Source organism: Drosophila persimilis, unplaced genomic scaffold (genome assembly GCF_003286085.1).
Source record: "Drosophila persimilis strain 14011-0111.01,24,50 unplaced genomic scaffold, DperRS2 tig00000606-arrow-arrow-pilon, whole genome shotgun sequence".
In the NCBI taxonomy this organism is placed as follows: domain Eukaryota; kingdom Metazoa; phylum Arthropoda; class Insecta; order Diptera; family Drosophilidae; genus Drosophila; species Drosophila persimilis.
Window position 1 is genome coordinate 2,906,112 of NW_020825324.1, and position 12,225 is coordinate 2,918,336.

General features: G+C 50.4%; 2 protein-coding genes across 4 annotated transcripts in view; one reads left to right on the plus strand and one right to left on the minus strand.

Annotated features, from left to right (window-relative positions):
• LOC6597796 (protein folded gastrulation) overlaps positions 1 to 7,354 on the plus strand; it is a 36,206-nt gene extending 28,852 nt beyond the window's left edge. For all 3 annotated transcript variants that reach the window (XM_026990800.1, XM_026990801.1, XM_002022892.2), the window contains one exon: positions 3,645 to 7,354. In XM_026990800.1, coding sequence (XP_026846601.1) covers positions 3,707 to 6,127 — 2,421 coding nt within the window. In that variant the 5' untranslated portion in view covers positions 3,645 to 3,706 and the 3' untranslated portion in view covers positions 6,128 to 7,354. The remainder of the gene's footprint in view (positions 1 to 3,644) is intronic.
• The window catches only part of LOC6597792 (chaoptin), a 125,199-nt gene that overhangs the window by 55,586 nt on the left and 57,388 nt on the right, over positions 1 to 12,225 (minus strand). The window lies entirely within an intron of this gene.

The following is a 12,225-nucleotide window of genomic DNA, read 5'->3' on the forward strand; positions in this document are numbered from 1 at the left end:
CTAATATGTCGACACTTATCGATTGGGATTATTGAATGGTTCTTTAAAGCCTGATGTTTATAGAAATTCAATAACAATCGATTAATGATCGATATCCATCATCTATCGAAATGAGTCGATTGGTTTCTGTATTGATCATTGAATTATCGATCATTCGATTGCGAAAATTATGCAAAAAATGCGATTTTTAAACCAATTGTTAAATTTTGTGAAATCCATTAACAATCGATTAGTTATCGATAGGCTTAGAATGGCCTAAGCGATCGCTTCTTTGCTGTACTTACTTTGTGGTGAAATTCTGAAACCCAATCGATTGGAAGATCCTGGAAATAGAGAAACAGGAAATGGAAAATGAGAAATGAGAAATATGAAATATGAAACGAAGGATGTGTGAAGGACACTCGTGCAATATGGAATTCTTAGAGCTGGGGGACATGGACACTGCTGAATGCTGATGCCGATAAGCGGGGACATGGCCAGAGATGGGGATATGCGGAAAAAGCAACGAGACATTGCAGGAAGGCCACAAAAAACAGGGCAAATGAATAGCAAGACAAGAGAGGGAGCGTGCAACTCATGTGCACGCACTCGTTTGGTTACGAGTCGTCCAGGCGTCCTCTGTGCGTGTTTGTCAGGATGCGGAATCCTGAATCCAGAATCCGGGCTACGGGATGCGGGATGCGGGATGCGGGATACGGGATTGAATCATTGAATCGAATTGAATACGTGCGAGCACGAAGCAGCATCAGCATCAGCATCAGCATCAGCATCAGCATGAGACTCAGAGTCTACCCAACCCAACGCGCAATGGCTACGTGTTCTGTGTCCTGTGTCCCGTGTCCTCTTCGGATCCTGTATGTGTCCTGTCCTGTGTGGGTTCTGCGCCGTGTTGTTATGTATTAGCAAGATGTCAATGTATGTTTGCAAGGAATTATGTCCAGGCATCTCCCCAGCACACACGGAACGTCCCCAAAAAACTGTATGTCCGTGGCCATTCCATGCCCGCGTTAAAGCCATCAAATGCTGTCCGATTCTGACAAACAAACAAACAGACAGACAAACAAACAGAACAGAACAGAACAGAACAGGGAACAGAACGCAAAAAAGTCTACAGAAGAAAAAAGGAAAGAAAACCTGCGGCTTTCTGATGCTCCACACCCGTTCGCATCTTTCCTCTCCTCTCCTCTCCACTCCACTCGTCTCGTCTGGTGCCCCCAAATCGACATCAGTTGCTGATTTTTAATTAAAAATTTGCGACGTGTGAAGTTGATTTCAATTTGGGCTCCACGATGCTGACAGATGAACTGATATAGGAACTGAGGCTCTGGCTCCGCAGAATGGAAGGGCATGGACATGGAATGGTCCCACTATCCTAGCCCATCCTATGCCGTCCTATCCTAGACCCTCTGACGATGTTCGTGACTGACCAACGGATGCAGAGGAGGCGGCGGCGGAGGCGGAGGCGGAGGCCAGTTGATGGCTCTCGCGTGGCTGAAATAACATTTGATTCCTGGTGACAGCCGCCGCCGCCGCCCCCGGAACAGCAGCCGTCGTCACATCACATGAGTCTTTCGTCCTGACTCCCATCTCCCTTGAACCGGCCCAAAGGGCGGGCGGGTTCATAAATATAGATTAGCAAATCGAAACAGGAAATAGAACAGCACATTAAACGGGGGATTGGATACTGCGGAATGGGTGGATGTGTGGATGGGTGGATGGGGCTTTGGCAAATGCATTTCGAAGGATGTCAGTGTCAATTCGAGCATCGATTTCGGGCGATATCGGGAAATCAATGGAAAGACTGTCCCGGTCAGTGGATTTTCCAACTTTAAGCGAATTCCAGTCCTAGAGCGAATGATCTGGGAATCCTTGGGACTATAGATATATCGATATACCTAATCGATGACACACAGCTGTGCGAGTGGGCTTTGTTCTTCGCACAACCTCTTCTTGTCGCCCATCGGCAGCCATCAAGTGGCAAGTGCAGCCAAGCGGTGCACCATCCGTGCCCCTGCCGCTTCAATTTGGGATCTAATGCGGGTGTCAAAGTCATTGTTATAGGTCACATATGTACTATGTGTGTGTGTGGGTATATAAGTACCGTTATGGCATTAACCTTATCAGGCAGAAGACACTCGACTCGGCGAGGTACTTGACATTCACACACGCACTCGGACTCACGCACTCGCAGGGCAGGAGATTCAATGAGATTTTGAGCAGAGCGGAGTTCCGGACGGACGGACAGAGGGACAGAGGGACGGACAACGGGTCGTGTCGTCGTGAACGGTTTTTATGACCGATACGCGACCGAGGGAAGGGGCCGGGCAAGGGCTATTAACAAGTAATAATGACAACAACAGCACCAGCCATAAACTTGAGAGGAGAGGAGAGTGCAACAGTTGCACGAGAGTCGCGGTCGCGGCGGTCGCGGCGGCCGCGGCGGTGGTGCCACACACACTTGAACCCATAAATTCTAAGAACCCGCAGATAACCTACATATATCTGTATAAACACCACGCCACGCCACGCCACACCACATCGCTCTTCGCTTGCCCCGCCGCCTCGTGTGTAAACATTTGTGCGTGCCCCCTGCCTGAAAGATGTGCTTAAGCAAAGTGCAACAGCAGCAGCAGCAGCAGCAGCAGCATGCCACATGCCACAACAAGCAACAAGTTGCTGCTTATTTTTATTATTGTTGCCCCGTTGATTATGACAACACACACTGCCCCGCACAGCCACCGTCGCAGAATGATCTGAGGAGAAGCCATTACTTTGTGGGCGGGGGAGGGGGGTCTCCCTCTCTGAGCGGAAGGGAGATCCACCCGGGCTGCCACAATCTTTTTGTGTGTGACTCGAAAACCATCTCCATCTCCATCTCCATCTCTGGGTACATCTTGGAATACAGTGGCAGCCATAAAACATTGACAACAAATTGTCGACCATTCAGAGGGAAGAAAATAAATATCGCTAAGGTTATCGCCAATGGAATCCAATGACATCCATCGAAAACGAATGACTCTTAGGAGGCTGTTCATGAGAGAAGATCGCTCTTGAAGCCGATCTGAAGGGAACTCAAGGAATATTCAAAAAGAGAGACCGAATCACGACTTTGGGGAAGTAAATTCTTCGCAAGAATTCCAAGCTGTGCTCACAGAAAGACATACGAAAGACCATTAGAAGCGTACCGCGTCGTGCAGCAGTGCCCCTTGGTCACTTAAGGCAAGGTACGCAGTTGGGCTGTGGTTCTGCGGCTTGGTATCGTTTCCACCGCTTGAGGATACTTTTCCAGATGAGTATTCCCAGTAGTCATCCAGATGGAAATCTGCCGGGATAGATTTTAGAGAAAATTTGGCAAGTAATTCCCCCAATGATCCCATAGTACGATGAGAGGAGGGCCCTGGCTTCGACTCTGGGCTCTGGGCTCTGGGCTCTGGGCTCTGGGCTCTCGGCTTTGGGCTCGGTGTGCGGCCTCTCAGAACCGGTATATGCTTCATGCCACACACAAATAAGGGGCAAGGGCAGGGAGGGGTGGCTGGCTGGCTGGTTGAAACAGCTGCCACAAAAACAAAGGAGATAGGGATGGGGCACAAGACACATTGGGTGGCAAGTACTAAACGTTCTCTCTTTCTCTCTTCTGATTGCAGCGATTAATAGAAGAAGAAAGCAATCCAGGAACTGGAGGATTGGCGATTGGCTGGGATTCACGATGGCATCGTCAAGAACTGGAACTGGAAGTGGAACTAGAACTAGAACTAGAACTAGTGCTGGTTCCAGCCGCTGGCTAATGAACTTCCTGCTGGCGGTGGCCGCCCTGAATCTGCATCTGGAGGGCGGAGCCCATGCCCTGCCCATCACGTCGCGTCCGATCGAGGGCAACGCCCAGCGGATGGCCTGGGACGAGTGGCTGAGCCTGCCGCTGGAGCAGAAGAGCCTCGAGAAGGAGAAGAAGGTGACGGCCAAGTCGATATTCACGCTCCCCTTCCGCCACTGTCCGCCGGGGCACACGCTCTACAACGAGCACTGCATCCCGCAGATCAACATCGACCCCGCCGATCTGCTCAAGCAGGAGCTGATCTACGCGAATGCGGGGGCTCCCGGCTCCGGCAGTCCCACGGCCATCATCACGGACTACGACTACAGCGAGGACGGCAGCGAGGAGGTGTCCGGCGACGAGCTGCTCTACGACCTGGAGCCGCAGTCGCAGCAAACGACGGGAGAGGCCGGAGGCGAGGACCAGGCCCTGCCCAGTGCGGACGCTCCGCTCAAGTTTAATATATTCGAAAAGAAGTTTCCCACGGGCCCCGCCCTCGGCGGGGAGTCCTCACCCGAGGAGTCGCCCGAGGAAGAGACAGCCAGGCTGCCACCAATAGTTGCGGCCACAGCCACAGCCACCACCGACACCGCCACCACCACCACGCCGAAGCCCGCAACCACGACCACAGCTACACCGAATCCAAAGCCAACTCCCAGCAATCGCATTCCTGCTGGAGGAGATCTCCAGGCCGCCTCCAGCAATGCTCTGTCCACGACGTCGTCCAACATTGACATTGGCAACATTGCGGCCATTGTGGTGCCCGCGGGGGGTCAGATGGCGCCCCCAGATGCCTCCTCGTCGTCGGTTCTTCTGGTGACAAGTTCCCTGACGACTGCCGACTCGAATGCGGATGCAAATGAGAGTGGAAAAACGAATGCCAGTGCGAATCCAAGTCGCAATGGAGTGGGGGACTTTAAGGTGAATGGCAATGCGGAGGCGGAGGCGGATCTGGCTCAGCTGCTCAAGGTCGATGCCTTTCTGCCGGCCTACGAGGGCAGCAGCATCGAGCTGTTGCCGCCGCCGCCGCCCTTCAATCATCGCCGTGTGGCGCCGCCGTTAAGCGCCGATCAAGATGATCCAGAAGTAGAGCAGGAGATGGAGATGGAGACGGAGATGGAGGAGGAGACCACCACAGATATTGTGGATGTAGAGGACGAGGCCACTACCGACACAACGGAGACCACCAGCTCCAGCACCAGCACCAGCACCAGCCCCAGCACCGTTGTGGAGGCGGAGACGACAATGGAGGAGTCATCGTCATCGTCATCATCATCGTCTTCACCTCCATCTCCAGCCCAGCATCCGCAAACGCATCAGAAAGAAGAACCAGAGATAGATGAAGGTGGAAATCGCCTGCTTTTGATAAAATCGAAAGTGCAACCGGTTCAGGTGACAGCAGCAGCAGCAGCAGCAGCAACATCATCCACAACATCCACACAGTCCACGACAACGACAATTGAGGCTGAAACCCAAGAGGCCGCCGCCACCGAACACGACCGGTTTCATTATCAGCAGATCCCCAAAGATGTGGTTGGCACAGCAACCACAGAGATCCCCGCCAGCAGCAGCAGCAGCAGCAGCAGCATCAGTAGCCACATCTTGAGTGGAGAGTACCCTTTGCTAGACGAGGAGGCGGAGGAGGAGACCGACAATTTAATGACAAATACCATTGGCGGTGAGATTAATGTCGATGAGGAATTGCGGAAAATAAACGAGCTGGTAAAGGGCACGCGGCGATTGTTGCAGCAGCAACGGCAGCAGCAGCAAACCTCCAGCAGCAGCAGCAGCAGCACTGAGGCATCATCCACGTCTTATGCCACAGAAAGTTCTACAAATTGGTCAAAACTCATGCCACAAGCAACAGCCACAACAACAACAGAGACAACTGCAAAAACAGCCGCAACAGAGAGCACTACTAGCACCTCAGCAGCAACAGCAACAGCAACAGCAACATCTACAACGGCAGCAACATCACATTTAAGTATTAATACAAATCGTAGCAATAGAAATAGTAAAATAATTAGAGTAGCGCAGGCGGAAGGTGAAACAACGACAGTGGCAACATCCACAGCAGCAGCAGCAGCAACAACAACACCCAACACCAACACCAGCAGCAGCAGCGGAAGCAGCAGCAGCAGCAGCAGCAAGGATGACGATGAGTATACACCATTCTGGTGGCTGCCGAATATTGGCTGGCGGCTCGATCGTCAGGTCGACAGGAATGGCGAGGATCGGGCGCTGTTGTTGCGTTTCTTTAGCACATTTCGAGCTGGCGATGGGGCCATGGCCTCCACGCTGCCACCGCGACGCTAACAGCAGCCACATCAGCGGCCGAGAGAGTAGAGAGAGAGAGAGAGAGAGAGTGCTCCCTGTGGCTCTGGAAACGAAGAACAGAGTCGCCTGGAGCATCAGTGTGGATCAGTGTTGATCAGCGCCGAGCAGTGTTGAGCAGCGTAGGGTGTAGTGTCGTGTGTCAGCAACAGCGTTTTCAATTTGTGTTGAAGTCTGTCCCCAGTTGTTCGTTCACCTTTGCACCAAAAACCAATCTATATATCTTCAGATGGGGATCCCCTTTGAATCCCCTTTGTAGCCCTTTTACGTTTTAGTCTTTTATTAATGCCAAAACTCCCCGAGTCCCCGATTACCCCGAATTTGTAAATAGCAACAACTAATTTTGTTTCATTACCATGATCCCCCTTTCGATTGGCGTTACTTTCTTGAAAGATTTTCCCTCTTCTTGTGTTACAATATTTAAAAGTGCTGCATGTTTTAAGTTGTTGATTTAATTTTAGTCAGAGCTGTTTTTTTTTATTACAATAGTTTTATGTGGCACTGCCACCGCCGCCGCCGCCGCTGCTGCTGCTGTCGTTGCTGCCGCCGTCGCGAAGCCTTAGCAATATTTAATTGTGATTATTTACGGAATAGAACCCCTAGATCTAAGAACCACATAAATGTATTTTGTATATCCAACGGAGTGGAGTGTGGAATGTGGAACGTGCGGAATGGAATCTTTCGATGTATTGTATTTTTTTTTTATGAATTAATATTATTATTATTATTATTATTGTATTGTATAATCCAGCATTTGTTGTAGCTCTGTCTCTGTGTATATATCGTATATTTAATTTTAAAGATGATTTCAAGATGCCACCACAAAGATTTGTATCTGTATCTGTATCTTCTTGCTAGCATTTAAGCGTACTATTTATGCTATACCCACACACACACACACACACACACACACTCGTATTGTAAACCAAACAAAAAGCTAAACTAAAATCGAAACTAAATGTAAATGTAAATGTAAATGTAGTGCATGTATATAGGAAATAGAGATCTGCGTTCGTTTCGATCCTCTTGCCCCACTGGATACAGTTCCTGTATCCGAGTATCCAAGTATCTGTGCATCTGTGCATCTGTATCTGTATGGCCACGCAACGAAAGTGTGAAACGAAACGAAAGATGCTTCTTTTTTTTGTCAATTGAAATTCTACCAACAACCAAAGTTCTGAAGAAAAACAAATACGATAAATGCAAAAACCGTTGGCTTTTCCTTCTTTTGTGGGGGGCTTTCCATGATTTCATAGCACGACAATTGTCGCTTGTGGCATGCCGCTTTGTGGCGAGTTCTCCAAGTATGAATTGGCCGCGTTTATGCGGGATTAAGAGCAGGGAGAACTTCAGCGGTGGAGCCAGCAGTTCAACCGGCAAACTCATTCAACTGTAATAGAGCGGGCGTGCTGCCCAGAGGCTGCCCGGCTGCCTGCCTGTCCGGAAATTTATGAAGATACCCCCGCCCCTGGCCCCATCGCACTCTGGCGGCCGACAAAGGTCGCCGTGCAAGTCAAACCAGAAATCAGAGGGGAAGCAGGGAGCAGGGAGCAGGGAATAGGGAGCAAAAAATTGAAGAATGTTGCGCAGGTTTAGCCCTTTTGCCGTGTAACCAACTGAGAGGCAAACAGGCGGCAGGCCCCTTTGAGTGGCTCCAAAGAGGATGGAAGGATGCACACACACACACACACACATGAGCAAGGCAGAGAGGTAGAGGCAGATGTGGCAGCTGTCGCTGGGCCACTGACGAATCCATTCCACAAATTTGCGACTGAAGGATGGAAACAAAATCAGCGACAGGAAGCTTATGCAAGCATGAGAAGGACTGTACACACACGCACACACACTCTAGCGAGGGCTGTTCGGGGACTTTCCTTCCCTCCCATTAAAAGTCGAATATCATATTCCCGTGGATCGTCCCTCGTTAGGTGCCCAAACATCCTCGCACAAATCTGTAGGTGTGAGAGGAGCTGGCTGGCTGGCTGTCTGGCTGTCTTTCTGCTGTACGTTCCCGAAAAATGCCATTAGGAAAATTCAGCATTTCCCCATTTCCCTCTCCCTCTCTCGCTCTCTCTCTCTGTTTGCTATCTCTGTTCTGCCTGGATCGTTTTTTTGTGGCAGAAAAATGTCTTGGGTAAACATATGCAGGCGGGATGTTAACATGGCGAATAAAATCATGCGAGCAGCAGCAGGAGCGACTCCTCTGCCTTCCCTGCATATGTGTTCGTGTGTGTGTATTTTTAGGGACTGTGTGTTTGCCTAACGAGCTGCATTAATCGCTGATTGCAGCAGCTGAGAAACTGAATCTGAATGTGAATACGCATCCCGTTTCCGGCCCACTTTCACCTGCTCCTCGGACTGTTCCACCAGCCATTGTGAATGTTCGTTCCAGTCGTTTCCCCATAAACTCTTTTCCTTTTTCATTGCATACTTTCTAGCTGCAAAGTAAATGTCGAATGCATGTAGATGTAGATGCCTGCCTTTGACATGCTGCGCACTCATGTAGATCTCTTGTAGAATTCCCATATACTCCTGATTTCTACATGCAGCTCTACAGTAGAGACTCCCGCTCTCATGGCTCCCCGGAGCCCACAGCATCAAAACAACCGAGAACCGAGCTTGGTGTACCTTGGCTCTGGTGTACCCTACAGATACGACGGACCCCGATAGGCCTGTAAGGAAAAGCCTTCTAGCAGCAGTCGATAACCATCTCTCATTGATGGATTATCATTGGTTTAAGCCAACAAATGCTCCATCGATGATTGCTGTCATTGAAAAGGGAATATTAAATGTCTTAAGGATTAAGAAGACTTAGGAACAGCCCCAAAGAAAGAAAGGCTGGCCGTGCATACCCTACACCCTACATAGTGCATAGACGGGTGCGAAGGCTGTGATTGGAATATCATTGAACCTTTGATTTCAGTTGGGATTATCTTTGGAGTGAAACACAGCCGATTCTTGCCGCAAGCCCAGCTGCCGTTGCAAACAAGTTCTTAAAAATGTAATGCCCTCGCTGCAGAGAAAATGAGAGAGAGAGGGGATGGTATGAGTGTGCGTGTGCCACAGATGCTGCAGCCTCTGCTGCTGCTGCTGTAAGCCTGTCCGATGGCAAAATTAAACTAGTGTTTATTTAACTATTAAGCAGAAGTGCACACAGACACAGAGCGAAGCACTTAAACGCTTCTTGCAACAGTCTCTCTCTCTCTCTCACTCGCTCGCAATATCTGTGTATCTGTGTATCTGCGTGCGCGTGTGTGTGTGCATAAAATATAAATGAAACGACGCCTAATGCCATGCAATACAAAAGTCTCGTATGTGTTGTGCAGTATTTTAGTTTTCAATGGCCTGAGCTTTTATGCAAAACAAACACAGCTCCCCCGTCCCCCGTCCCCCTCTCCCTACCCCACCCTCTCACTCTCTGTGTGTGCGTGTGCGCGCGTACATATTTGTGTTTGTATTTAACAGTTGAGGCATTAGCCATTGTCTGCCATCAGCCGCCACATCTCCCTGCCACCCATCCATCCCTTCGGCAGTCCCTCAATCTATGCCGCCCGATGCGGCACAATCTGCTCAATGAATCTCAATAAGTTTGTCCCTGCCACACTGCCTCCTCGTGTATCCATAGATGTCTGTGTGTGTGTATGCCTTTGTTTGCATTCGTGTGCGTGTGCTAAATCAAGCGGTAATTGGTTCTTCTTCTGCCACCACTGCCACTGCCACTGCCACTGCCACTGCCACTGCCACTGCCACTGCCACTGCCACTGCCACTGGGGCGCTCTCTTGTGTCTTATGCCGCTGTTTATATAATTGAAACTAACACAAATAACACTGCAAAAGCTTTCTGATTATGGGGATTTGCGCCAGCCGCAAAATGAGCGTCCCCCCCCCCCCCCCACCACACACACTCCCACACAAAGCCCCCTGCTTGAGGCAAGAGGCACACGGCAAGTGCAGTTTTGAGGCACAATGGGCCAAAACTACATTCGATGACGGCAAATCGATTAATCGAAAAGTATTTGATCTATTTGAATCGATAGGAGTCGAAATTAGCGATAATTCGATGGGATGTCGATGGGATATGCCCTTAAGAGGGTCAGGGGGTAGGGGAATCAGGGGAGAGACAAGGCAATCCCTTAGAGAAGAAACCTGAGGAGGGCAGCATGAATGGACCTCCTTTTCCGATCCACAGCACGTCGATAAAATATTCAAAATACTCTCTTACTCGTTATTCCTTCAAAATAGTCCCTATATGGCCCTCCTTTGGCCCTTGAATACTCAATAAATATGTAAATATGCTTAAAAGTACCCTGGATCATCAGACAATAACAATCAAATGGGCGGTTCCATTCCCACTCGCTTGGGCCATTGCTATGCAATTTTCTTAATTGAAAATTGAATATTCAAGCGAGGGCTGGCTTTGAGGCCCACTGTGCGGCCCTGTATTGGCTTCCATAAAACGCAAGAAGTGTGTGTGTGTGTGTGCGTGTGCGTGTGCGTGTAAGCCTGCTGCTTGATTACTGCTGTAAGCCGGTGTGAGAGTGTGATTGCCTAAGCTGCTATTAACTTAAGTATAACAATGATAAGGATAACGTTGGGCGATTGCCGCCTCCGAATGGCCCGTCTCGTTCCCTGCCACACGTGTGTTTGCACCTTATTTATTTGCCACTCTGCCACACTGCCGCACTGCCGCACTGCCGCTCCGTTCGTGTTAAGTAATTGGAATGGTAAGGATTGGGGTTTCGGGGCAGATAGGCAGGCTGGAGGCCCCACTGCCTTACTGCCCCCTCCCCAATGCCCGGCCCCCCTGCATCTCGCACTCGGCTCATTAGCTGGCAGTGCTCTGCCAGTGAATAGGCATTCAAATGATCGTCTGAATGCACTCACTGCAACTCAATTAACGGCAATGAATGCAAATTCCATTTAAATGTGAAAGATAATTTTGCATTTGGCACTAATTCTGCCAAGCCCTGCCTCTGGCACTCCACTTTTTTATGCCCACACCACCCACCACCCACCACCCCCCACCCCCACAGACATATGTACGGAGGCTGTTCCGCCGGAATGCATTTGCCGTATTCGAAATTAAGCTTCGCATTAAATGCCACAATTGGCAGAAATTTGCCGCAGACATTTCGAGCTACGAACTGCACAAGATTTCGGTCCGAATTTGGTGGCTCTTAAGACCCCAAAACAGATCTGCCCTTTGGCGCCTCCTTGGCAGCTCTAAGGGTCCCCCACTTCAAGGGAAACTTCCTCAATTTGAAGATGGCTTTTCTGTGATTAGTGGATCCTTTGATATGGGATCGTCTCGTGATTGATTTCCCTCACATTCCGCAGTCAAAACAAAAGCCCTTATGCCAAAGGATCTCCTCGCCATTGCCGCACGCAATGTTTCCGATTCCATTATCCCATTCGACCTGTGTGCGGAATCCGCTCTGACAGACGGACGGACTGGGGAGTCCGGCTTCAAAGCGCATTGCTGCGGCGGGCGGCGGAGCCTCAATTAACCCATTATGTCAACAGTTAAACACACACTCAAAGGGCCCTCAACTGTGATGAGTCATGAATCATTTCAGGTGGGGCTCCGCCCCGCCTAGCCCCGCCCCGCCCCTCCACAAGATCAAGATGAGCCGGCAACGCACCCGCCCACCGCCCACCGCCCACCGCCCCCCGCCCATCAACCGCAATGTGTCGTTTCGGGCCCCTCCATGCGTCTATTGTCCTCGGCTTTCGGGCGGCCATTCGCAGTCTCTTTTTAATTGGGGGATAAAGGCCGGTCGGTCGGCCGGCCGGAAGGGGAGGCTGGGGCAGGCTGGGGCAGGCTGAGGCAGGAAGGAGTTAACAAGTGTGTTGGGGCTGCATGTCCACTGCTGTTTTGTGTAATTTGGGGTAAAAACCAAAGCCCCAGCAATCGCATAATGCGCCGTCGTCTGCCTCTGGACGTCGTCCCCATCCCCATTCCCATTCCCATCCTGCTCGACTGGCCACTTGTCATAAATAAGCAGTCCAGCCCCTTGCCCTACACACTCTCTCTCTCTCTCTCTCTCTCTCTGTGTGGGGCACTGCCACACATCCCACAT